Source organism: Antechinus flavipes, chromosome 5, assembly GCF_016432865.1.
Source record: "Antechinus flavipes isolate AdamAnt ecotype Samford, QLD, Australia chromosome 5, AdamAnt_v2, whole genome shotgun sequence".
In the NCBI taxonomy this organism is placed as follows: Eukaryota; Metazoa; Chordata; class Mammalia; order Dasyuromorphia; family Dasyuridae; genus Antechinus; species Antechinus flavipes.
Genome location: NC_067402.1, coordinates 207,183,531 through 207,210,790, shown reverse-complemented (window position 1 = coordinate 207,210,790; position 27,260 = coordinate 207,183,531). Strand labels below are relative to the sequence as shown.

At 33.2% G+C, this 27,260-nt stretch overlaps 1 protein-coding gene across 1 annotated transcript in view; it reads left to right on the top strand.

Annotated features, from left to right (window-relative positions):
* Window positions 1-27,236, top strand: part of CAND1 (cullin associated and neddylation dissociated 1) — a 43,965-nt gene extending 16,729 nt beyond the window's left edge. Inside the window, exons 3-15 of the mRNA XM_051963218.1 lie at window positions 3,094-3,248; window positions 5,089-5,212; window positions 6,143-6,399; window positions 6,482-6,587; window positions 7,010-7,155; window positions 13,818-14,110; window positions 15,860-16,001; window positions 16,435-17,928; window positions 18,913-19,008; window positions 20,273-20,442; window positions 20,533-20,697; window positions 23,419-23,526; window positions 24,040-27,236. Coding sequence (XP_051819178.1) covers window positions 3,094-3,248; window positions 5,089-5,212; window positions 6,143-6,399; window positions 6,482-6,587; window positions 7,010-7,155; window positions 13,818-14,110; window positions 15,860-16,001; window positions 16,435-17,928; window positions 18,913-19,008; window positions 20,273-20,442; window positions 20,533-20,697; window positions 23,419-23,526; window positions 24,040-24,264 — 3,481 coding nt within the window. The 3' untranslated portion in view covers window positions 24,265-27,236. The remainder of the gene's footprint in view (window positions 1-3,093; window positions 3,249-5,088; window positions 5,213-6,142; window positions 6,400-6,481; window positions 6,588-7,009; window positions 7,156-13,817; window positions 14,111-15,859; window positions 16,002-16,434; window positions 17,929-18,912; window positions 19,009-20,272; window positions 20,443-20,532; window positions 20,698-23,418; window positions 23,527-24,039) is intronic.
* Window positions 27,237-27,260: the final 24 nt, after the last annotated feature.

Below are 27,260 nucleotides of genomic sequence, written 5' to 3'. Positions count from 1 at the left end.
ATTGGAATTGGCCTTTAATTACCTCATCGTTGAAAAGAGCCATGTCCATCACAGTTGATTTATCACATAATCTTGATCTTGCTGTGTACAATGTTATCTTGGTTCTACTTACTACACTTCGCATCAGTTCTTAAGTCTCTCCAGGCCTCTCTGAAATCATCCTGCTGATTGTTTCTTACAGAATAATAATATTCCATAACATTCATATACTATAACTTACTCAGCCATTCTCCAAGTGATGGGTATACACTCAATTTCCAGTTCCTTGCTATTACAATAAAGTCTGCTACAAACATTTTTGCACACATGGGTACTTTTCCCTTTTTAATGATCTCTTTGGGATACAGACGAAAGGGTATGCGCAGTTGTACCCTTTGGGTACAGTTCTAAATTACTCTCCAGAATGATTAGGTTGATTCACAACTCTACAAACAATGCATTTGTGCCCCAGTTTTCCCACATCCCCTCCAACATTTATCATCTTTTCCTGTCATTTTATCCAATCTGAGAGGTGTGAAATATTACCTCAGAATTGTCTTAATTTGTAGGAAAAAAAATATTAACTAAAAAAATAAAAACAAAAAGGAATCTTATAAAATGAATAGAATAATTTTTATGCATCTAATATAAGGTGATAATGTTATTTTTGCCCCAGATATTGAATAGCTTATACACTAGTCCATTCTTTTCCCATGGTAGCACACAGGTAATAGAATAAGTTAAAAATCTGACTTAGTACATTTTTATTGATTTTTAACATGCATTTCAGCTAATAACTTTCTATGCTGCTTCTAAAGTGCTTTTAACCTTTCAAGAAAAAAAATGACACTTTATAAAATAGTATCATCTTAAATTCTTAATTTTTAAATCAAAGGTTTTGGATAAAATACTGTTTTTTCTGTTTATGTACATTTTGAACAATTAAATTTGCTTTTTTGTCTTTATAGCTTTGGTTATTGATGTTATATGTTCAGTAACCTGCCTTTTAGATTTTAGTCTAATGTTTTATAGAATCCAATCTTTAATAAGGTTACTGACAAGCATTCATTTTGTTATAAATAATATGGGTGATCATTATATTAAAGTTTCTTGAAACTTCAATGTCTGTGCTAAATTATAGATTCACTTAGATTTTTAAGATTTCATTGTAAACTAAAAAAGAATTTGACTTGAGTCAGACCCTAGAAACCCTCTAGTCTCTGAAAGTTTGTGAAAACATAGCCAATAATCACAGCCAGTAAAGTAATAACCTTTCATTGTGTACTTATCATAGATTTTCCTACTCATATTTAAGTAGCTTATTTTTTGACTGCCAATATTTGCAATATTAACTCACTGAATTGGCTACTGAGACTGCTACATCTTTTTTTTTTTTTAAATGAGCACTGTCTCTGTATTTATTAATAGGTTCACATTTATTCCTACAAACTTTCAGTTTTAGGTTCATTCTTTGTTTCTTTAGTATTTTGGGGTCTTGCCTAATATGCAGCATAGTAGCTATTCTTTTTAGATTTATGTCTTCTGCAAAATTGACAGGCATGCCTTTATTTTGTTGAAAATGTTGAGTATTAGCTGACCATGATTGGATGTCAATATATTTTTAATTGTATTCTCATCTAGCTCCTACCTTTGTAAACTGATTTGCGATCTTATATGGGGTCTTATAACTGAATGTTGGAGAGCATGAGATTATGATTTATTAGTAAATATTTGTTTTGTATACCTGTTTGTATACTTATTTACCTGGAGTCAAGTAAAAATTTCTCTGGTGAAAAAGGGTCACAAATGGAAAAAGGAAAAGAAGTTATTGATCTAATATATAACTATCCATAAGGATATTCTGAGAGATTTTACTTAACCTGAAATCTAAGTGTTATCTTTGGGTCTGATAATATCAAAATTGACTTTTCTAACTAATCAGGTCTTGGAAATTTTCTTTTTTTAAAAACATTATGGTAATCATATACTATATTAATAGTTTAATATTCAGTCCTTTTCTTGCTTTATATATGCATGTAAATGTCATGCTCTCTTTGAAGTCAAGAGGACTAGGTCTGATACTTATTTTATATACTCTGTAGTCTCTAGCAATGTTTGAGTTTGTTAGATATTCATTGAATTCAGTTTTCTCAGTTTTTGTAAAACCCAAAGTTCTGGAGACTATAGGAATTAAAACAAATTTTCCAAGTGTATTAGAAATTCAGTGAGAATACCGTTATATGATGGTATTGGGAAGTTAAGTTTATTGTGTTATGGCAAAATCATCTTAGTATTTTTCAAAATCAGTTTTATTTTTTTTCCCTCTGTGAGGTGTTTTGAATAATCTACTTGAAAAGTAGAATTTGCTTCATAAAATTACTTTGATGGAACATCCCATTGTTAAAATTATACTTGTAGACTCTTAGAAAATAGGTTTTTGTTAGATCTTTCAATCATCATGCACTGATAATTTACTTTACAAATGAATTAGTACTGGTAGCATAACATTCAAAATATGTGATTACTTGGGAATTAGCATGAAATATAACAGTCCCTTAAAATGTTTGGCCCCAAAAGTGTATGGTTTCAAAATCAATATTGCCAAGAAAATGTGTGTGATTATGTGCAGCATGTGACTAAGTGTATTAAGTGGACATGTTTTTGTATATCTCTATGCAGATATACATGTGCATGTATTGGCTGATTACATATTTTGGTCTGGGTGCATAATTTCATCTGCATGGGGCCTTTCCAAGTGAAGAAACTAATCTACTATTATTACTTTTTTGCAACTTACTCTTAGAGCATTCATCTGGAGCGCTCATTGTGATTGCTCATTTTCACATAATCAGTGTGTTAGACTTGAACCCAGGTCTTTGTGACTATCTCAACTCTATTCTCTTGTCATCCTGCATCTTTTTTTTTTAATCAATAATGTTTTATTTCGTAATATTGCTGTATTATTTTACTTACATAGGCAAGATTTATTTTTAGGAAAGGAAAAAGTTATAAATATATTGATATTTAATTTAAAGTTCTAGATTTTTTTTTCAGTTTTGTTTACTAGTCTTTTTTTTTTTTTTAAACCCTTTTCCTCCCCTCCCAACATTACAGTCTTGGCCCTTTGGTGAGTAAAGTGAAAGAATACCAAGTGGAGACAATTGTAGATACTCTGTGTACTAATATGCTCTCTGATAAAGAACAACTACGAGATATATCAAGCATTGGCCTTAAAACAGTAATTGGAGAACTTCCTCCTGCTTCCAGTGGTAAGGAAGATAGTCTTTTTTTCCTTTCTAAATATTTTTATTCTTAATTATACTCCTAAATATCTCTTTGAATAGATAAAATGTGTAAATATGTGCTTTTAAAGCAATCAGGATTTTTTTTCTTTTGCAGATATAAATAATTCTTATTGAATATAATCTTTAAATAGTAGTTTTATAAGATTTGTTTTATAGGATTTGTCATCTTTTTTGTGCATTTAACCAGGATTTAATTTTAGTAAGACTGAACTCAAGCTGACTTCAATATTAATGGAAGAAAAATTTAATAAACAGAAATATTACTTAGTTTTATATTACCAATGTTAATCGTCTAGGGAAGGCTTCTGCCTTGTTTAGAACTGATAATTTATTAGTGGTAGGATGTTAAGCTGTTTTTGTATAGCCTAGTTTACTCATCTGAAATGTTAGATTTTTAAAGTTTAATTGTATCTGAGAAAAAACAGTCATTAATTTACTAATGACTAATTAAAGTAGAGCCTTTGCTAAAAATAATTAATAAAGGTAATTGATTTCTAGTCTTTTGAATAACAGTTTAAATGCATTACAAATTTTAGAATCTGTCTTAGTGATCTTAATAGCTCTTATTGCAAAAATTAGTATGGTAAAGATTAGTATGTCAACTTATTGAATCTGGATTTTGAGAAATTTGAATTAATGATGTTATTTTTGAGGAGATAAATTTATGTTTGTAGCCAGAAATAACTGTTGTCCAACCTTGTCTCATTCATGTTAGATATAGTTTTCCTCCTAATTTTTTCCCTTTAAACTTTTTTGGATTCCTAGTTCTGCATAGACTTTATATGAAAAAATATCCAGTTTGACTAGTCAGATGTTTTTTATTGGTAATTATTTCTTTCTGCTTGTCTATGAAAAAAAATTCCTACTTGTTAATTATAGTGACACTTTGAGTAGATAATAATTAATTTTCTTACAGTAAAGTTAAGCCAATTAAAAAAATCTTTTAAAAGACAGGTCACACCGTGTTGACAGGATCACTGTTACTTTATTTTAAAGAGCAGGTAGGAATGAATGAAAAGACATTTATTATGTGCTAACTGCATGCCAGATGTAGAAGATATGAATACTAAAAGTTAGGCAGAATTTGTTTGTAAAGAGTTTATATTGCAATCTGGAGAAACAACACATCTAAGGGAGGAGCATCTGGATTGTCTAAAAATCACAAGAAAGATGAAGGGAACATTAGGAAGTCCATTGAGTTGTCATTTCCATAGGCAATGGTAGTGTTGATGTCATTCATTTTTAGCGCAAAAAGTAGGATACTGTGAGATAAATGGAGCCAGATAATATATGCAAAGTGTTCAGAGATGAGAGGCAGAGTTCTTCTCCACATAGTCTCTGGAAGCCTCTAAAATTTTTGGCACTTTGTTAGGGTCAGTTGTTACTTTAGCAGTTTGATAAAAGTCCAGGAACTTTTGGGAGGGCTATGGAGTCAAGTAGAAGATAATTCTGTTTGTTGTCATTGGCTAGTGTTACTGCGAATCTACAGGATGGTTTTGAATCTTCTTCTATGATATATGGAAATGTATTTCTGTGTTTACTGTGCTTCTTCTACCCAGAATATGTTAGTGGCATTTGCCTCTTTGACAAAAAGTATTACTGCAGTTGCTAATTGATCATTTTTTTCATCTTGGAATGGGTTCACTCAGTTTTTAAGTTTAAGCGAAGATTTGTAATGTTTTTATTGGTTGTAATAAAATATTGTAAATAACTGCAAATAACTCTTAAGTAATTGAGATCTGGGTTGAATTTAGCATACATGAATTTTCATTTTAATATGGCTACTTTTTCTTATCTTTACAAGGCTCTGCGTTAGCAGCTAATGTTTGTAAAAAGATCACAGGACGTCTTACAAGTGCTATAGCGAAGCAGGAAGATGTCTCTGTTCAATTAGAAGCCTTGGATATTATGGCTGATATGTTGAGCAGGTAATTATGGCTCCTCATGTTTATATACCTCGTATACTTTTAACTATAATCTATATTTTTACTCTTTATTGTTCTTTAAAATTTTGTGAATTATGGAAATAAACTGTAGAAAACTTCATAGTAGTTCTTTGGATTTAAATCTTTTAAGTGCCTCATAAATCTCTTTTCTTAACCAAAGTGGTTTTCTTATATTAAGCGTTTTCATTTGATGATGATTGCTTTTGCATTGATAAGCTTTTTTCCCCTAAGCCTCTGCCATCTCTCACTTTAGAGAAGTCTGAAGGTAAAAGAAGGGGCTCTTAGGGAAAAGTGTCTAGGGAATCTGATAAGCAGATCAGGCTTGATCAATAGGAAAATGTCACCCTGGTAAAAGGTTTCTCCAGGAGTGCCAAAGGGCTTTGTCCTTGGGTTTGTTTTTTCATCATTGTCTTTAGTTAGTGACTTGGACAAAGATACAGATAATGTTAGCTATGTAGATGTCCCAAAGTTAGGAACAATAAGATCATAATTCTAAAACTAGAAGTGAATTCAAAACCAGCTAGTCTTAACCTCTTTCTTCACTTTACAGATGAGGAAAGTGACTGGCTTAACATATAAATAGTGATCAGTAGAGATACAATTTGAACTCATTTTCTTCTGATGTTGCATTTATATGATGGTCTTCAGAGGATGAACTTATGTTTTTAATTATAAAGTTAGTGTGTTCTCCAGTTTGCATGTAACAGTGGAAGAGAATGAGACAGTGAGTGATTTCCTTCCTATACAGTTGGTTCTTTTTCCTTTGTATTTATAATGATAAGTTGGTAACTCTCTTTAAAGCTCTGATTTGGTGGGGGTAAAACTGAAGAAGTTCCAAATATTTTTCATTGATTGATTCATAAACTGTTAATTGTTATAAATTCATTTGTTATCTTTTCATTTTGTTTTAAGGCAAGGAGGACTTCTTGTTAATTTCCATCCTTCAATTTTGACCTGTCTGCTCCCCCAGTTGACCAGCCCCAGACTTGCAGTGAGAAAAAGAACTATTATTGCTCTTGGTCACCTGGTTATGAGCTGTGGAAATATAGTTTTTGTTGATCTCATTGAGCATCTGTTATCAGAACTGTCAAAAAATGATTCCATGTCAACAACAAGGACCTACATACAATGTATTGCTGCTATTAGTAGGCAAGCAGGTCATAGAATAGGTAAGGAATTTGATGTTAAGATTTTATATGTTTTAAAATCTATTTTCACATTCTAATGAATAAATTAAAATTTCTTTGTCAGGTGAATACCTCGAGAAGATAATTCCCTTGGTAGTAAAATTTTGTAATGTAGATGACGATGAATTAAGAGAGTATTGCATTCAAGCCTTTGAATCGTTTGTGAGAAGGTAAGTGTTTTGGATATACTTGTTTTTGTCATTTTTTTAATATTAACATTAAATTCAGTAATATATTACTTAGATTAGAATCATCTGATATGGAGCTTAAAAATGGAGATGGGTTATGATAAAGAAAGTATAATTCAGTAATCAACTTCAGAGCCAAATCCTTTGCAGTTGTTATTACATCTTGCTCAGCACAGTAATATATAATTTGTTTTTTAAAAGAGCAAGCAAGTTACTATTTGGGCATTGTTAATACTTGTCTACAAGGAAATTGATTTGGGAATTTAAGTCATGTTTTGAAAAAAAAAATATGTATTCTATTTTGCTAGGAAAAAATGCTCTGTTGAATATTTACTTCCAATTTACTTCTAATACAATCTAATACAATACAATTCTAATATAATCATGGTAAATTTTATTTATAGATGTCCTAAGGAAGTTTATCCCCATGTTTCAACAATTATAAATATTTGTCTTAAATATCTTACCTATGATCCCAATTATAATTATGATGATGAAGATGAAGATGAAAATGCTATGGATGCAGATGGCTGTGATGATGATGATCAAGGTATTCTCAAATAGTTTTAGGTTATTGTTTGAAATTGAACTGCTTTTATACTCAAATTAGTTTTCAAAAGTTAAGTGTTAAAATAAATCAGCTTTTGATTTTATTTTTGTTTTGAAAGAACATTGTTTTTACCCAATTATTGATAGATCTCTTTAAACTGGTATTTTTAATAGCTCCATTTTTTTCTCCATAGATTTTAACATAGCTTTGACTTTGTTCTTCTGTTTCCATGATGTCTACTGACATGAAAGAGCTACTGCTTTTGCTGGTAGAGGAATGGTAGAAATGACTATTTGAACACATTAGTTTAGGGTTGATTTTAACATTCCAGACGATGGTCGTGGGCTGGGCCACCCAGGGTTGGAGGGTAGGGCCAGTGGCATGTGGCCAGATAACTACACGATCAGTATCCAGTTGTGCCCTGACCTGGACCAGATTTGGTATGGGGTTGATATAGAGGGCCAGAATTGACTTTGACATGTGAACAGTATTGACTGTAATGCCCTTGGAGCTGTATTTCATTCTTTTGGGCACCTAAGACTCCAAAATTACATGGTGGTTGTGGGACAGAAGGACATGATAAGTAAAACAGAGAAATATGCTGCTTCTCAGCTATGCTGATTTGGAGCTTCTCTATGCATAGTTACCAACTAGAATGACATGTAATATATATCTTGTGATCCTTGAGAAACAACTTGTCTTGCTTATGGTAGCTGCTCTAATCCCTAAAATCACTAGACAGAAAGTGGCAGAGGATACATTTTGAAGTTTTTAGTGTATTGGTCATCTATGGGTAGTTGAAGCTTTATTGCCTCTGTATCACTAGCGTCATCCACACTGGGCCCATTTTTGAGGATTATGTTCTTTCCTGTGCTTTCTTGTATCTGGATTTGACTGGCTATGACTATGAGCTTGGCCACAGTATCACCAGCACAACTCCACAAGACATTGTGAGGCTCATGAGAAGCTCTTTGGCTGGATTTAAAGCAGGAGATGGCTGTTGTTGCTTCATTTTTGAAGAAGAGTCTGTGAGCTTCCTGATGTTCAGATGGTCACCATTGTCTGGGAGAGGTGTTCAGATGTCTAAGGCCTCTTCTAGCTTTCCTTTTTTTTTTTTTTTTTTTTTAAATTTTCATTTTTCTTCTATTTAATAATTTTATTTTTTCCAATTACATGTAGTTTACAACATTCATTTTTATAAGATTTTGATTTTCATTTTTTTCTCCCTTCCTTCTTCTGCTCCCCTCCTCCCCAAGATGGCAAGCAGTCTGATTTAGGTTATACTTGTACAATCTTATTAAACATATTTCCACATTAGCCGTGTTGTGAAAGAAGAATAGAACAAAAGGGAAAAACCACGAGAAAGAAAACAAAACAAAAATGTGAAAATAGGATGCTTCAATCTACATTCAGACTCTGGATGTGGGTAGCATTGTCCATCATGAGTTCTTTGGAGTCATCTTAGATCATTGTATAGCTGAGAAGAGCTAAGTCTGTCATAGTTGATCATCACACAATGTTGCTGTTACTGTGTACAATGTTCTCCTGGTTCTGCTCACTTCACTCAGCATCAGTTCATGTAAGTCCAGGTTTTTCTAAAATCAGCCTGCTTGTCATTTCTTATAGCACAATAGTATTACATTACAGTCATATACCACAACTTGTTCAGACATTCCCCAATTGATGGGCATCTCTTCAATTTCCAATTCTTTGTCACCACAAAAAGAGCTGCTATAAATATTTTTGCACACATGGGTCCTTTTCTCTTTTTATGATTTCTTTGGGATACAGACCTAGTAGTAGTGTTGCTGAATCAAAGAGTATGCACAGTTTTATAGCCCTTTGGGCATAGTTCCAAATTCTGGCTCCTCTTTTTTTGAGTGTAGCTTTTTTATGTTACCACTTAGAATTTTTATCAGGAAGTGTAATATTGTTTTTGAAAGGACCTATATTGAAAGCACCCAGGATTTCCTAGTAGGACTACCACGTGTGCTGGTACTGCTAATAGGCCAAAAGAGACCATGGCCCTTATGCTCAAAATGATAATTGAAGTCTGACCTTTTAATACAGATATACATGTATGACCAAGACTCACAGAACTAAATTGCATAGCTCAAAATTAAAGTGCCAGCCAATTCCTCCAAAATCTTAATTTAACAAGAACAATGTTTTATAGACAAGTTAAACGTACTTACAACTTGAGTGACAAACTATCTAGATCAGACTTTGGATCAAAGTGATAAGTATAGGTATTATGCTAATACTTAGGTCAAGCCATGTTATCTTCACTTATTTACTATCTTCATTCTTAAAAATTAGGTTTGAGTCTTGTTCCACATGTTTTTAGAAATCTGGCCTAGTTCTAGATATAACCAGTCATCTCCTGCTCCTTTAGAATCGAACTGTCCCTTTCTAAGTGAGAAATAAAATACTGGGTTCATCTAAACATTCACAAAATAAATATGTAAACTATGTACATTTAATAATAAGCTAGAGGTTATTATTTGTTTTAGAAAGTAAGACAATCCCAATTTAGCAAGTAATAGTAGACATCTACTTACTTTTTGTATCTTGAAACTTACTTTATTTTGTCTACTACGCTCTAATATTTAGATGCTTAAGTAATTATAATCAAGTTTATTTTAAATTGAATATAAAGCTTTCTAAACCAAAGATGAGGCTAATGTTTGCTCATGTGAACAATGTTGAAAATAGCTAAAGACCTAGAGATTGTTTGTCATTTCACGAATTTGATCAGTTTTCTCACTAGAAGGGTTAAAAAAAAAAAGTACTGACTAGAAAATGAAAAAGCATCAAGAATGATAGAAAAATAATGGCAGTTGCATTTCTATATATAAAAAATTTACTTTTCTGCAAAGACTTTACACATCTAAAAGAAAATTGGCATTATTTGCAAAGAACAAACAGGAAGAGACTTTTCAGTAATTGATAATTTTTCCCCTACATTTTTGTTGGGCATGAGTTGTAGAAACTAGCCATATAGCAAGAAAGAGAAGTTAAAGGCATTATATTGTTTACTTAGAAAAAACAAAACAGAGTAGGCTACCAGTAGCTTCTATAATGTAATAAATATATATATATAAAATAAACCTGCAAATCTATCATCTTTTCCAAAAACAATAACAAAAATCAAGAAGAAATCACAAAAAACCTCAATGATGGAAATAGAAAATGTATTAGAATGTTTGAGAATTATCCTAGCAGGAAATATTCAAGACTTAATACTTTTTGCAGAAAAATAATTAAAATAAGTGGCATTTTTAAAAGAGTTTGAGATTTGCAAAGCATTTTACAAATATCTTTTCATTGTTTTCATAGGAAATCTTAGTTAAGTGCTATTATCTTCATTTTGCAGATGAAGAAATTGAAGTAGGGGATAAATGTCTTGTTCAGGATCATAGAATTAGTGAGGGTCTCAAGCTGGATTTGGATTCTGCTTTTTCTCATTCTCAAATACAACACATATATAAATAATTAAAGGGAGAGAATTTCATAGTATTAAGGCTGTGCCAACATAATAATCCTTTACAAAGCGATTTATAGATCACATTCTATCAGTTTCCTTTACCAAACTGGGGAGTGGAGAGGGGGGAAGGTGTGAAGCTTTGGATAAATCTCTAACTTTTAAAAATCAGTAATAATTAAAACGTTAACAATAAATATTGTCTATTATGTACCATGCACTTGAAATATAAGTACAAAGAATGAATTGATTCCTAGTTTCATTGAGATTACCTTCTAACAGTATTGATGGCAGAATAAAAAATGTGGAACAGCTTAGATAAGTAAGACCTAGAAGCAGTGTAGCGCAGTGTTGCATATGGAAGTGCAAATGGAAGAACTATTAGGGATGAACCACTACTAGATTGTGATCAGATTACTGGAGAATGAACTCTTTATTCATCAGGAACTGCCAGTGAGTAGTTTGATTGAACATATGCTTTTGAAATTTTGAAACTTTGCCAGATTTTAAAAACATATCAAGAAAAGTTCCATACATGAGACTGTTAATGAAGTCCATGCCACTAAACAAGCAGATCACACATTACATATGTAATATTCTTTGTGGGAGAAAAACATGAGTGGAAGCTTGTTTCAGAACAACTGGATAAACTATAGTATATACATTTTTTTGCATTGTGAGAGAGCTAATATAAAGAATATAAACAAACATAGGAAGACTTAAGTGAAGTCTTAATAGTATGAAAAAAGGCAGAGCTAAACAAAATACACAGAGAATGCTGTGACATAAGCAAGAACACCAAGAAACAGCTGAATCCTGAATTGTTAGCCACACAGTAGTCCTGGAGAATGACTGAAGAAACACATCTTCCCCTGAGAAGTGGGGGGCTGCATTCAGTACTGTCACAGGTGATTTCTGTCTTTTGACTTTTGCCAGCATGGTAGTTTGTTTTCATTACAAAGAAAGATTTAGTAGTAGTGAGAATAGTAAAAGAAAAGACCACAATAAAATTTAAAAGGAGGACAAAAGATTTAAATAAAAGATTGAGGTTGAGGCATGCAGGACAAGCCAGCAACAAAATAAAGGAAAAGATCTTTAAAACAAATGTCACATTACACACACACACACATACACATTTTGTAATGAGTGATTTGGAACATAATCCACCAGCCTCTGAAAATTAAATATTGAGTATTTACAACTTAACGGCATCTATAAGTGCTGAATGCTATTTGTAGAAACAATCAGAAAGATTTTTCTTTGTTATAAAGAAGGGTTGCTTGGGGCCTGTGTTTGGCTGTGGGTGGGGCACATTTTGATCAGAAAATATATGCTTGGTGAAAAATAAAAGCATCTACTTAAAATGACAGGAGGGATTGGACTAGGTAACCTTGGATAAATGTATTTGAGACCCATATCTTGTAATTCTTTGTTGAGTTCAAGGAACAGCCAGATCTCAAGTATGTTTTAAATAGTTAATGAAAAAGTGATTAAAAAATAATAAGTTAGAAAAGGAATCATGGGATTTTAGAGTTGAAAGGAGTAGTCTTCTAGTAGCCATCTAGTCTGATCCTTTTTCTAAAGGAACTCCGATTATAATATTAGTGACAAGTGGTCACCCAGCTTGTCCAAATACCATTAGGATGGGCTGTTTTTATGGCCTATCTCTCATTGGATAAATCTCAAAGGGAGATTGTTTTTCCTGACATCAAGACTTTTAGAGTTTTCTTCACACTGAGGCCAAAGAGAAATGGTCCATGAAACATGTTCACACTGAGTCTCCTTTTCTCCAGGCTAAATGTAGGATCATAGATTTAAAGCTGGAAGAGATTTTGGAGACTACTGACTTCTATTCCCTAATTTTACAGATGGAACTAAGGTCCAGAGAGATCAAATGACTTGGAGAGCAGGGTGCATAAGGATTGAAGAAAAACCAAGTTTAAATCCAGCCTCAGACACTCCTTGCTGTGTGACCATGATCAAGTCTCTTAAACTCTATTTGACTCAAGTTCCTCATCTGTAAAATGGGGATGATAATTGCACTTACTCTCCTAGGATGATTGGAAGAATCAAAGGGATAAATGGAAAATGCTTCATATAGTGCTTGGCACAAATCCCAGTACATTTTTACTTAATAATTGCTAGTTCCATGGGGCAAAGAGGGAGTCTAATGAATAGAGTAGTGGCTCTAGAGGCAGGAAGATTTGAGTTTGAATTTGGCATCAGACATTAGCTGAAGGCCCTAAGTGACTCACTTAACTCAGTCTCAGTTTCCTCATCTGTAAAACAAACCAGAGAAGGAAATGGCAGATCTCCAAAAGAGATCACAAAGAGTCAGACAGGAGTGAAACAACTCAAAAACAATTTTTATTATCCCGAAACCTAGCTAGGAAGTTCTGAAGGAGGATATAAGCTTTAAATCTTTTGGCTGCAAGCCCATTGCTCCTTCCTCCTTGTCCCCTAAATGCCCCAAGTTCCTTCATCCATTCCTCATCACACTTGACTTTTTTTACACTGTGGATTCCAGATCTTAATACAATATTCCAGGGGTGATCTGGTTATAATATTGGCAGACCATGATCTGAAGGTTGGAACCTCATGTAAAGGCTCCTAAATTGCAGACAGTAGAATGTTTCCCATTAAAAGATTTTTAGGAGGGAAGCTGCGAAGTGAAGAAGGGAGACCTACTTAAGAAAAGGATGTTAAGAGTTGTCTAGTAGGATAAAGTCGTGAATTTGGATGATGGCAGTATTTATTGTGGGGATCTGTTGATTCTGTGTGAGAGGCAAATGACCACAAAGTGAGCTGGTGCTAAGGTGATCATATATTTTGTTTCATACGACAGAGAAGTAAGAATGTGATCTCACGATGATATCCATACAAACTAAATGATACCATAAAACGTTAGGGGAATGAATATTAATACACTGGAGAATTCTCTAGAATTCAGACTGTCAGAAAAAAAAAGATTTCTGTGCATATAAACAGGTTTTGTAAAAGTAGATTTTAAAAAGTAGGTTTACTTAGATATTGCTTTGTGTATCTTTTAGGTATTGGTTATTTAATTAAGTTTGTTATATAAATGCTGGACAAATTTGTGGCAACTAACAATAGTTTTCCATTGTGAAGATCGCAGTTCATTTTCTTACTAAAACTTGTGTATTTTTTAAAAAAACAGGGAGTGATGATGAATACAGTGATGATGATGACATGAGTTGGAAAGTGAGACGTGCAGGAGCTAAATGCTTAGATGCTGTAGTTAGCACACGGCATGAAATGCTTCCAGAATTCTACAAGACTGTGTCTCCAGCCTTGATAGCCAGGTTTAAAGAACGTGAAGAGAATGTAAAAGCAGATGTGTTCCATGCATATCTTTCCCTTTTGAAGCAAACACGTCCTGTGCAGAGTTGGCTTTGTGATCCTGATGCAATGGAACAAGGAGAGACACCTTTGACAATGCTTCAAAGTCAGGTTAGTTAAAAAATTAAGTTTTAGAAAGGCTTTCTAGTTGTCATTAAATGTTCTTTTAATTATTACATTTATATACATACAAATTTATATTGTCCAGAAAAACTGGTTTACTAATGCTATAGAAAATTTTAATTGTATTGTGAATCAAGAGTCATCTATTTCTATCATGATATGAATGTATTCTGCCCATGTGGCCACATCAGAAATATTTTACAGAAAATTTTATGTTGCTTTAGAACATGTTGACTTTTCACCTACTTATTAGTTTAATGCAGAAGAATAAAGCTTAAGTGGTCAGTAATAGTTTTAATTTTCCTCTTTAAATTTCAGTTGACTATTATAGTATATTAGGAATTCCTAGCATTGTCCATATAATTTAAAAATTATAAATATTTTTAGGGTTCATAAATGTTCTAACATTGAACTCATGAAAAATATACCAGGGAAGCAAACAGTTTTAAATTAAAGTAATTAGATAACATTTGATAATACAAATAAAATTGGGATTTGGAAACATTCACCTTCAATGTTGTACTCTTAAATGGTTTAGTAAAGTCCCAGAGAATGCCAGATGGACACATTAACCAGTATTACACAGAGGCAGGATCTAAACTCAGGATTTCTGATTTCCAAGTCTAGCTTGAAACTTGCTTTGCTATGCTATGCTATGCTATGCTATGCTATGCTATGCTATGCTATGCTATGCTATGCTATGCTATGCTTGCTATTTTTAGGGGATACAGATGTAACTATATCTTTCTCCTGAAATCAGAACTAATTCTGATGGTTTTTTTCAGAGAACTGGGGAGAGATACCTTGTTCATACCCTTTTCTTGCTATTGTGCATTTGCCTGATGGTTGTATTATTGTTTTTAAGGAGTTTTTAAAACTTAGTTACCTAGCTGTTCACAATGAACATTTGCCAATGGATCCTATTTTAGACCACTAGCTGGTATCTATAAACTGAGAAGAAGAAAAATGACAAATATTCTTGGGCTGGGTTTCATCTGTCCGCATTTAGGGTTGGGGGAGGGGGGTTGGTGGTTTGAATGAGTGGTTTTTTTTTTCATTGGCACAGTACCTACAGGGTGGAGCCAAAAGTAAAGATTTGTGTGTTACCTTTAGAAAACCAAAAAGTGACCAGAAATAGTCTTTTCCTCACCTATAATTGTCAGTGCCACTATTATTCAAAATATTCTGCTAGAGCAGTCTCCTCTTAAAATTGTGAACTCCAAGTGTAAGGTCATTGTTCTTTTAACCATATTTCTTTTGTTCTTTTGAGTTGTTTAAAAATGATGTTTAAGGGGCAGCTAGGTGGCGCAGTGGATACAGCACCATCCCTGAAGTCAGGAGGACCTGAATTCAAATGTGGTCTCAGACATTTAAACACTTCCTAACTGTGACCCTGGACAAATCACTTAACCCCAAATGCCTCAGGGGAAAAAAAAGCTTAAAAATGATGAGCAGCTTTGATAATCTTGAGAGATTTTAGATTTCTAAGTTGATTAGTTTTTGTTCTTGTACAGAAATTAATTAATCAAGAATTTTAACGGAGGAAAAATTAACTTCCCTATAAAACAAGCCAATACTAGATAAATAGTTTTAGCTGAAGAAACAAATGTATTTTGGCTTGCATGTTTCTCTTTTCCCTAGTAATTTGTGATAATTACACTGAGGAAATCTCAGTGACTAAACGTAGCTTAATGGTGTGTTTTTTTTTTTTTTTTTTTCTTTTTTAAATAATTACAGGTTCCCAACATTGTTAAAGCTCTTCACAAACAGATGAAGGAGAAAAGTGTGAAGACTCGACAGTGTTGTTTTAACATGTTAACTGAGCTGGTAAATGTATTACCTGGGGCCCTCACACAGCACATTCCTGTACTTGTACCAGGTAGGAAAAATAAAAAAAAGTTGATGTTGGAAGCTATGATTTTTATTACAAATTTAATGTCTTCTTTAGTTTTAAAATATTTCCTCCAAAATGAAAAGTTTAAAAAATAAAACAAAAACACAAATTCAGTTGTAACTATTAAATTAATTTCATAACTTCAGTTTCTTAACTGACTGTTGTGAATATAGAAATTTGTTTTTAAAAAATGGGATTGGCATATAACTGAAGTATAAAAAACTTAGTTTTTATTTTTATCTTTGTTTATAGGTATTTTGTACAAAATATAATTAGGGAATAATTTTGGAAGAAATTTGAACAATTCATTCCAATGATTTGAACAATTCAGATCTCTCAGGGTATTCTCCTTTTCCCCCTTTCCCTTCAACCCCCAATTGCATATAATGATTCTGGATTTTCTTTGTTAATGTTTTAGGGATCATTTTCTCACTGAATGACAAATCCAGCTCATCTAATCTGAAGATAGATGCTTTGTCATGCCTGTATGTAATCCTCTGTAACCATTCTCCTCAAGTCTTCCATCCTCATGTTCAGGCATTGGTTCCTCCAGTGGTGGCTTGTGTTGGTGATCCATTCTACAAGATCACATCTGAAGCACTTCTTGTTACCCAGCAGCTTGTCAAAGTTATTCGTCCTTTAGATCAACCTTCTTCATTTGATGCAACTCCCTACATTAAAGATTTATTTACCTGTACCATCAAACGGTTAAAAGCAGCTGACATTGATCAGGAAGTCAAAGAGAGGGCTATCTCCTGTATGGGACAAATCATTTGCAGTCTTGGAGACAATCTAGGTAGTGATCTGCCTAGTACACTTCAGATTTTCTTGGAGAGACTAAAGAATGAAATTACCCGGTTAACAACAGTGAAAGCTTTGACACTGATTGCTGGGTCCCCCTTGAAGATAGATTTAAGACCTGTGCTTGGAGAAGGGGTACCTATTCTTGCCTCTTTTCTTAGGAAAAACCAGCGAGCTTTGAAACTGGGTACCCTTTCAGCTTTAGACATCCTAATTAAAAACTATAGTGACAGCTTGACAGCTGCCATGATTGATGCTGTTCTGGATGAGCTTCCACCTCTTATCAGTGAAAGTGATATGCATGTATCACAGATGGCTATCAGCTTTCTGACTACACTTGCTAAAGTGTACCCCTCTTCCCTTTCAAAGATAAGCGGGTCCATACTCAATGAACTTATCGGGCTTGTGAGATCACCTTTGCTGCAGGGAGGAGCACTAAGCGCCATGTTAGAATTTTTCCAAGCTTTGGTTGTAACTGGAACAAATAATTTAGGGTACATGGATTTATTACGCATGTTGACAGGCCCAGTTTATGCTCAAAGCACAGCACTTACTCACAAGCAGTCTTATTATTCCATTGCCAAATGTGTAGCTGCCCTTACTCGAGCATGTCCTAAAGAGGGACCAGCTGTAGTAGGTCAATTTATTCAAGACGTCAAGAACTCAAGGTCAACTGATTCCATTCGTCTCTTAGCTCTACTTTCTCTTGGAGAAGTTGGACATCACATTGACTTAAGTGGGCAACTTGAACTTAAATCTGTAATATTAGAAGCCTTTTCATCTCCTAGTGAAGAAGTCAAATCAGCAGCATCCTATGCATTAGGTAGCATTAGTGTTGGCAATCTTCCTGAATATCTACCATTTGTCTTACAAGAAATAACCAGTCAGCCTAAGAGGCAGTATCTTCTACTTCATTCCTTGAAGGAAATTATTAGCTCTGCATCAGTGGTGGGCCTTAAACCTTATGTTGAGAACATCTGGACCTTACTGCTGAAACACTGTGAGTGTGCAGAAGAAGGAACCAGAAATGTTGTTGCTGAATGCTTGGGTAAACTCACTTTAATTGATCCAGAAACTCTGCTTCCACGGCTTAAAGGGTACTTGGTATCAGGTATGTACCTAACTTTCTGAGTAAAAAACATAGCTTTTGCTATGGATAATTGTTAATTATTCTACATGTGAAATATTGTAATTAAATACTAAAGATTTTGGCATATATGAGAACTAGCTACTGAGAAGTAGTAAGAGACGTTTGACTAAATAAAATTTTAATTTATGAAGTTACCTAAATTTCTGATTTCTGTTATTTATTAGTGAAAAAGATATCTAGTATTTAGCCAGATGGTTGCTAAATTTGTTTCTATTTAATATATAAGAAGTACCTATATTATTTAGCATTGAATATTCCATTTTAATGCCATTTTCTCCACTTTCAAATAACATAGGTGTAGACAATATTAATCATCCATTGGAAGTAATATTATTTACTAGGCTAACTTTTACTACTATTAAATATATATGATTATAAAAATTTAAAGTTCTAACAGCCCAAAATAAAGTATTCATCTCTGAAATGAGTATTATTTACTGTGATTGTTCAATTTATTTGAGTTCTTAACCTATTTAGACCAATAAAGATTGATGTAGGTGAAAATGCTCTTGACTACTTTAAAATCTTTAGGTAAGACAAAATACTTAGAATGTGTCTGACCAGTTATACAAATATTATCATTGATTTTCTTTTAAAATTAAACTTAAAGGTTTACTAGCCAAGCCAAGGATATTTTTTCTGATTCATTCCCTTCCCTCCCTGTCCGAGTTTAGTTTTGTTTATTTAATAAAGTTGGAAATAGTTACTTTTTAATTTTTTTAGTTGTCTTGTTGTATACTGTAAAGTTATAGGACATTTTCCATGTTATAAATTAATAAACTAATCTTCATTGTCCTAAGAATAGCTCCCTCACCTCCCCAAATGTCATTGAATACCAGATAACAACTTGAAGAAATAGAAAGTTTGTTAACTATGTCAAATTGAAAATAGTTGTGATAACAATTTTTAGTGTTTTTATAACAATAAACAATTTTTTTTAATCAGGCTCATCTTATGCCCGAAGTTCAGTGGTTACTGCTGTGAAGTTTACTATTTCTGACCATCCACAACCCATAGATCCATTACTAAAGAATTGCATAGGTAAGTATAGGGCAGAGATTATCTCCTTGATTAATTTAGTTTTTGAAACTATTTGGAACTACTTGATAACTGTTCCAGAGTCACATAAGTAGTGTCATAGTTAAGATTACAACCTGGTCTAATCTTCCAACATCCAGTTTCAGTGTCCATACTCTATGCAGTGTAGTGGGTCTAAAATTAAATTAATAAACTTGAAATTTTCTTTCTACTCACCACCAAACTATCCAGTTTTTTAATTGAAGAGGAAACAAGAGAAAATAGGATTCTTCCATTGTTTATCTTATGGGAGAACATCTACTCTCTTGGTAAAGGAGTATGAACTATAGGTATAGAATTGCATTGTTGGTCAATTTTCTGTCAGTATTTACTAATCCAAAGAGTTACTCTTTAGGGATGAATGAGTAATTTACCTGTGTTCCAAGAGACATAGATTTGACATTATGCATAGTATGGTCTTTTTAATTGGTTATTGAGAAATCTGGTTTCTAATCTCAGTTGTGGTACCATGTGGCCTTGGTCAAGACACATGGAAGTTCATTTCCCAATTGATTGGATTTATCTAAAAGACTAAGATCCTTCAACTCTAAAATAATGTTTCTTTAAATGATTGTTTCAGTTGTATAAAAGACTGACAAATACTGTGTTCTTGTTTGTTTTTTGTTAAAACAGGAGAATCTTATGTGGAAACAATTCAAGAATCTAATTAATGTCTTTTCTAGATTTCATGCTTTTAATGGTTGATCTAGTTAATTTACCATCCATTTCCTTTCTTTTTAAAATTGGTATTGTTTATTTTTGTTTTGTTATTGTTGTAATTGTTAAAAAAAAAAAAAATGAAGCAAAATTGACCAGTAACAAAGTTCCTGTACCTCAAAATTCTTTACCAAGAGAGGGGATGTTCTCTCATAGTCTCTTCTAGACCCTCTTTTCTTCTAAATGCTGGTGGGAAGATTATTCTCAAGTTCATATATAACTTGTGCTTTTTGACTCTTAACATTCATTTGTTGGTACTTCTGTAAAGAGAGGTATAGAGAAGTGAAGCTGAATCTCCCTAGAGGGTGATTTCTATGGGAGAGTATTAACTGTACATTTGTGAAGTGAAGCCCCTGCATAGGAAATCTCTAAGCTTTCCATCTCCCCTCTAAACAGTCTCTTGGATACAAAGTGCAGGAAGAGTAATAAAAAGGAAACACATTAGCAAATAGGAAGTAATTGTGAAGTTTTTAGACTTGGTTTTTTACGTGGCTTCTTTCATTAATTATAGGTGACTTCTTAAAAACTTTAGAAGACCCTGACTTGAATGTAAGACGGGTAGCCCTGGTAACATTTAATTCAGCAGCACATAATAAACCATCCTTAATAAGGGATCTTTTAGATACTGTTCTTCCACATCTTTACAATGAGACAAAAGTTAGAAAGGAACTTATAAGAGAGGTAAGTTAAATTATATTTAAGTAAATTTGTTTTAAGTTTACCATTTTGAATATTCACACATGTACTCAAATCTTCTGTCTTAATTAACAGGTAGAAATGGGACCATTTAAGCATACCGTTGATGATGGCCTGGATATAAGAAAGGCAGCTTTTGAGTGTATGTATACACTTCTAGACAGTTGTCTTGATAGATTAGATATCTTTGAATTCCTAAACCACGTTGAAGATGGTTTGAAGGACCATTATGATATTAAGGTGAGATTTTCTTATAAAATGTCTTATAGGAAATCTTTGATAATAAAATGACTTAATAAAATATATGCTAGTAATTTAATGGAAAATTAGAATTATTGGTGACAATGTGTTAATACTATTGCATATGTAGTCATAGCATGCTGTTCATAGGGACTGTGTGGTAATAACAGATATGTTACTAGTAGTTGTGTTTTAGAGAACGCAGACTACTGTTGTTTTCATTATAGAAGAGATTAATTGGGGTAGGGGAATAGGGTTTCAAGAATTTGCACTGGACCAGAAATAACACTGTATTAAGGTATCACAGTGTTACAGATGACATTTCCTTTCTCAGTATGGACATTTATCATATTTTCTGCAGAGCAAATTTCTCACATCACTGTAGTTTATAGTGATCTTCCCCTGTTTGAATTAGTATATGTTGGGGTATACAGATGTTCAGGGAATACTAGTATTTCTGGTATAGGGGTTGCTTTCCACCTCTGTTTACTTGATTCTTACCTCTGACTACAAAAAACTATAGCATGTGCAGTGGCCATATCCATTTCAGCAGATGAACTAAGCAGGTTAGGGGTAACTGTGGGGACATAAGAGTCATTGATGAGTTAGTGGGGTATCTAACCCAAGTGTGTGAAGACTTCCCCTGATGGAATGGATAGAAAAGAATAATTTGTTCTAATTGCTAACAAGGTGGCAGAAGCAATGGCCATAGAGTGCTTAAAGCTTGGTCATTGAAGATTATCCACTGCATCCTAGGCCATCACTGGTCATCTTGGTTTTTGTCTTACCACTGGGACTTGATAACTGGGGAGAGAGGGGAGGAAGAGGCTGATGACTTCATGTAATTCTGCTTCATTTAAATCTAATTTATACATGAGTCAAAAGACATTATCTATACCTACCTCATTGTTACCTACCTCAAAGTCCTGTGGTGACAAACAAGTGACAGTATACCAGGTGTGAATATGCTAAGAAATATAGTTACAACCCTGCGTGCAGGTGGCTCAGGCCATAGATCATTACTAAACTGAAGCAGCAGTGGATTTGGCAGTCCTGAGTGGCCTTTTTAAAGAACCACACTGCTCACCTCCTAGTGTGAAGAAGGGGCTAGAAAAGGTACTCTAAAGGTTGTTTATTTCACTCAGGCTTGGGTTATTTACTGCAGCAGGCCAGTATCTCACTCTGCACTTAAAACACATAAAACTTTTTCATGTTCCCATGCTTTTTAGAATTAATATTTTCAGTGATATTGTTGAACATTTTCAGTGAAGATGGAAATGGCATCAAGCAGCTACAGCACTGACAGTAAATTATTTAACTTGAGAGAGCTACAAGCCAAGACTAAAGTAGAGGGAAAGTTGATGTATTTTGATGATTGTGAGCTTTGGATTTGACTGGGAAACATGGGAGATATTGGAATGGGACCACCCAGCGTGATGTGCCGACATCAAAGAAGGCTCTATACTCTAAGCAAAGTAGAATTGTAGTAGCTTACAAGAGACAAGAGATACACAAATTTAGAGACATATCCATTCCAAATGTTCTTGGGGTCTATTTGTGGCTGACCTGTGGTAGACCTTTTTGACTTTGTTTTAGTCTCCTCAACCAGTCAGACATACTGTTCCATGACTAACATAGTGATGTCATTTTGTATCTATTCGAGCATGAAGGACAACTAACCAATTAGTATTGGCTCTATCATTCCATTCATTTGGCACTTTACATTATATTTTGTGTTAATTGTGTGTCCTAAGTTGTATCTAAAACTTAACTAATTTTTAGTCTTTAAGGGCCCAGATTTTTATTTCTCTGGTGCCTTAAAATAGATTCCATGAACATAATAGATGCTCTTTAAATGTTGTCAGAAATATTGACTATTTTCATTAGATGTGATTTTGAAGAAGCTAAGTTCATTTCTGTTACTGTTGATGCTATATATGTGAAAGAGGTGAATAGTTTTGCATATATATCTCTAATTAGTATTGAAAATTATCAGAATTTGTCTCTGATTAACTTTTATATGACTTAAAAGTTTTGGCAATGATTTAAAAAACCTAATTTAAAATTATCAGAATTTGTCTCTGATTAACTTTTATATGATTTAAAAGTTTTGGTATTGATTTAAAAAACCTAATTTAAAAGTATTCAGGAAAAGAAAAAAGAATGTCTTTGATCCATAATTAAGTTGCTTAGTTTAAGAGCATACTTTTAGTCATTTTAATACAAACTACTAGAGGAAAAAAATAGGTAATTTAATGGTAACGATTCCCAACCCAAATGGACAGTAGTTAAAGAAAACTAAATGATTTTTCCAATATTTAGCAATGCTTACATAATTGATTGAAAAACTAGGTTCTAGGATCAAATTATTAGTAGAGTAGGGATGTATGTTTCTTATTATATTCAGTTAGGGTCTTAGGTTAACTGGGCAAGAAACTACAAGTTATTTATTTTTCACTATGTATTCGATAGAAAAAGGCCTGATGGGTCACTTTACAAATTGAGTCCTTCAGAAAAAAAGGAAAGAGTTTTGGACAATTATGGTCTGCATATTTTTCTATTCCTATATCAAGTAGAAACCTAAGAAGAATGGTTGTAGTATATTAAGGATTATATGTAATATCTAGTCATTTATAAGTTCAGCCCTGCCTGGCATAATACGATTTTATATTCAGAAAATTATACTGAACTCAACTTTTGTCTATTTTTTGTTTTTAACAGATGCTTACATTTTTAATGTTGGTAAGACTGTCTACCCTTTGTCCAAGTGCAGTACTGCAGAGATTGGACCGACTTGTTGAGCCATTACGTGCCACATGTACAACTAAGGTAAATGTTGGAAGAGAGCTGATTTCAATTAAACTTGGTGATGGTTTTAGGCTTTCTAAATTTTCCAAATTTATTGAAAATAGGAATATCTAATTATTAGAACAGACTTCAGATTTCCTTAACAAGTTGAGTCTTAAAATGTTATTCACTAAATGAGTGAATGAATGGATGAATTTATTCAGCATTCATTTTGTACCATGCACTATACCATTGGGAGTCTGAAAAAAAAAAAAAAGAGGCAAACTCCTTATTCTCAGGAAACTCATACTCTAATTGGGGGAGACAGTATGTGAAAGTAAGTTCATCCGCAGGGGGCACGGAAAGGCCCTGAACCCTTGGGAGGCAACATTAAGTAGTGTGTGTCAGATGACAGAACTGAAGCAGGGGAGAGGAATGTGACAAATGGTAAGGCCTAGAGTCTAGAATTTTATAAACCATCTAAAAAATATACTTAAATATTGAATCTGAAGGAATTAATTGTGTATAACTTCTTTTCTTTGTTCTCTGCTGTAGGTAAAGGCAAACTCAGTGAAGCAGGAATTTGAAAAACAAGATGAGCTAAAGAGATCTGCCATGAGAGCGGTAGCAGCGCTTCTAACCATTCCAGAAGCGGAGAAGAGTCCGCTAATGAGTGAATTCCAGTCACAAATCAGCTCTAACCCAGAGCTGGCAGCCATCTTTGAAAGTATCCAGAAAGATTCATCATCTACTAACTTGGAATCAATGGACACTAGTTAAATGTTTGTTCAATATGGGGACCATTACATTGAACGATGCACTGAATTGACAGGTTAATCATAAGAAATGGAAAGAGAAGTATCTAAAACTTCACAATGTTCCACTTTTATTTTCTTTCATGGAGACAGTTTGGCTTTCTTCCATTGTTGCTTTTGTAGCTTTTATTTCAAAAATATGTATTTCCATAATCCAAAGGTTGTACAACTACTAATGTTTTAGTGGTTTGAGCCACATTTAAAATGGAAATAAAGTTAGAATTTATGGAGTATGGAATTAGGTTCCAGTATCCATTTGCCCTGTAATGTTTAGGATTAAAATGTTAAAATTTTGTGACCATGAATTTTCTTTCTTTTATAACTCCTTCTTTTACTGTTTTAAAACAAAATCAGAAAAGCCTCAAGACAAATACCATGTTTTTTGTATAACTTTTATTGTTTTTGTTTCAACAATATAAATTTATTTCTTTTGGCTGGCAGATAAGAATTTCTGTGTAAGATTTATTATACCGCAGAAGGTTTTGGCATTTTAGGGGGGAAAAAATAAAACAAAAGAAGCTTTTTTTTTTTTTTTTTAAAGTATGGGGATTAACAAATAACCCCTGTTGTACACACTAATTTTGCATGAGCAAGTTTACAAATATATATTGTCTGTAAAACAGCATGTGCAGTTTATTCATAATACAAGTTAAATAAGTATTGTATCAGTGCAATTTTCAGATATTTATTTTTGCACAGACAATTCTGGAGAGAGGATTAAATTGGTTTTCTTAACCATTTTGAGAGAAATTTCAGATTTTTCAACAAATCAAGTTCTTATTCTCTTAATCTTTTACCACTTTGCTCCCCCTCAACACTGTTTACTTTATTATTTTAAATTTAAATATTTAAGTATTCAGTTTTTTTCATAATCTGTTTTGTTTTCCCATCTAGAAATTCTTGAGCCATATTCTTCATCTTTTTGGGTCTCTCTATATACATTAAGAAATTTTATGGCATGAACTTATAGAAATTTTATTTTAAAGTAATTTTGTATCAGGTTACCAGGGCTTGTTAGCTAATAGTTTGTTTGGGTTTTTTTCCTCCTTTATGGAGTGTAAACTGTTTTTGGTAAGCATTAATTGCTTTTCCTCAATATAGGATTTGTACTGGGGAAGAAAAAATTCTTGTCTATCAACTCCTTAGTTGACTAATTTTAAACTCATACTTAAGCAATCTTCATTTCACACTGTAGCCTCTTCCCTACAATGTGTGGTGCTTGTATAACATAAAACTGACTTCTGAAAATAAATGGCATCTCTTAATGCTCTTCAAATATAGGAGTTTACATCTACCGAAAGAGGCAGCCATTAGATTCACCAAATGACCAGTTTTAATGGGAAGCAAAGATATTTGAAAACTGCACCCTTTGTTTTTGAAACTGTGAATTAGGATTATTTTTCCCTGCTGTGTAATTTAACTGCTTTAAACATCTGCATATGCAGTAGTATTAATTAACAGCACATTGTAGTCATTAGTTATTAGCTTGATGCTCTGATTTGGGATTTTCAGATAATGCACAACACATTGCTCTTATTAAGGATGCAGACTAATACATTGCAGTGGAGTCTTATGAAGTTGCTGCCATTTCTATAAATGGCAGTTGATATTCTTATAATTTGCATAGATGTGTAATTAGAAATTTATTTAGAGATGTTAGTATATTATGTACTATGCATTATCAAGGTATAGATGTTGTGGATATATTTAAGTATTTGGTTTTCTGGTTTCACAATAAATTATAATACCGCAGGCTCTAGGACTGAATAGGAGATTGACATGCATGGATTTTTGTGGATATCATTGTTAATTAGCTAAAGTTAAATCCAAGCATTTTCATATTAGATTATTCTTTAGGATTTCTTTTTTTAAACTTTTGGAACACATGTTCTCTTTTCTTGTGAGTCTTGCAGCCTGCTTTTTTCTGATATATCTGGAATTCTATTTTTGATTACCAGAGGGAATGGTTAATATTGCACTGAAATGACAGACACCCTTATTCTCCCTACTCTTGCTTCCAAATATAAGTGCTATATCAGACTTCTGATTTAACTTAGTAACTGGAGAGCTAGTATTATATGGAAAAAAACATTAGTTAAAGATTCTAGGATTGACCCTGCCACTATTTTTCATGTAACCAGGGGCACATCACTTTATTATTACTGCCCTTTGGTTTCCTCATTATTAAAGTAAATGGGAGTCTGGAAGAATCTGCCAGATCATTGTTGTACAGTCAGTGCTGCGTTTCATTTTTTATTTCAGACATCTGTGATTCTTCCCTTGTGAGTACTTTTCCTTACATTGATTATGACCTTTCTGTGACTCAAAAATATTTGTTTTCTTCAGTAGTGTCTTGCAGCGAAAATAGCCATCAGTTTGCAGCCAGCCTGATGATGAGCCTCTTGGATTTAACAATGCTAGTCTTTGGTCACATAGCATATATATAGCCCATCACTGATCCTGTACTTGAAGCCTTTCCATTTTGGTATAATGGTTACTAGAATCTGTGCTCTGTGTTGAGATAGACAGCCTCTGAAAAACCTGAAGTTACCTTTAGACCATAATGAGACATTGAATTGAAACTTATAACAGTTCATGTTTTTCAGAGTATTTTGTGCAAACTTACAACACCTTTTAATGAATCCCGGGGCATATTCAGTTTTCATCATTTGAGAAATTTTGTTGTAATTACAAAGTCATAGTTCGTAATGATTAACTATTGCTGTTGCTTAGCTCCTCAAAGCAGGTAATGATTTGAATGAAGAAGTGGCTGAATCTATTAAAAAGGGAGATGTTCCCATCTCTTTCTTCCTTGAAATTACTGATACTTTATTGTTGGTTGTTTAAAAAGTTGTTAATGCTGGTAGAGTATTCAAGAGTTGACAAGCTTGTCCTAGCTTAACTTTTATAATAAAGTGATAATTATAATTACATGAATTTAATGCTTAAGGGAACTTGGAA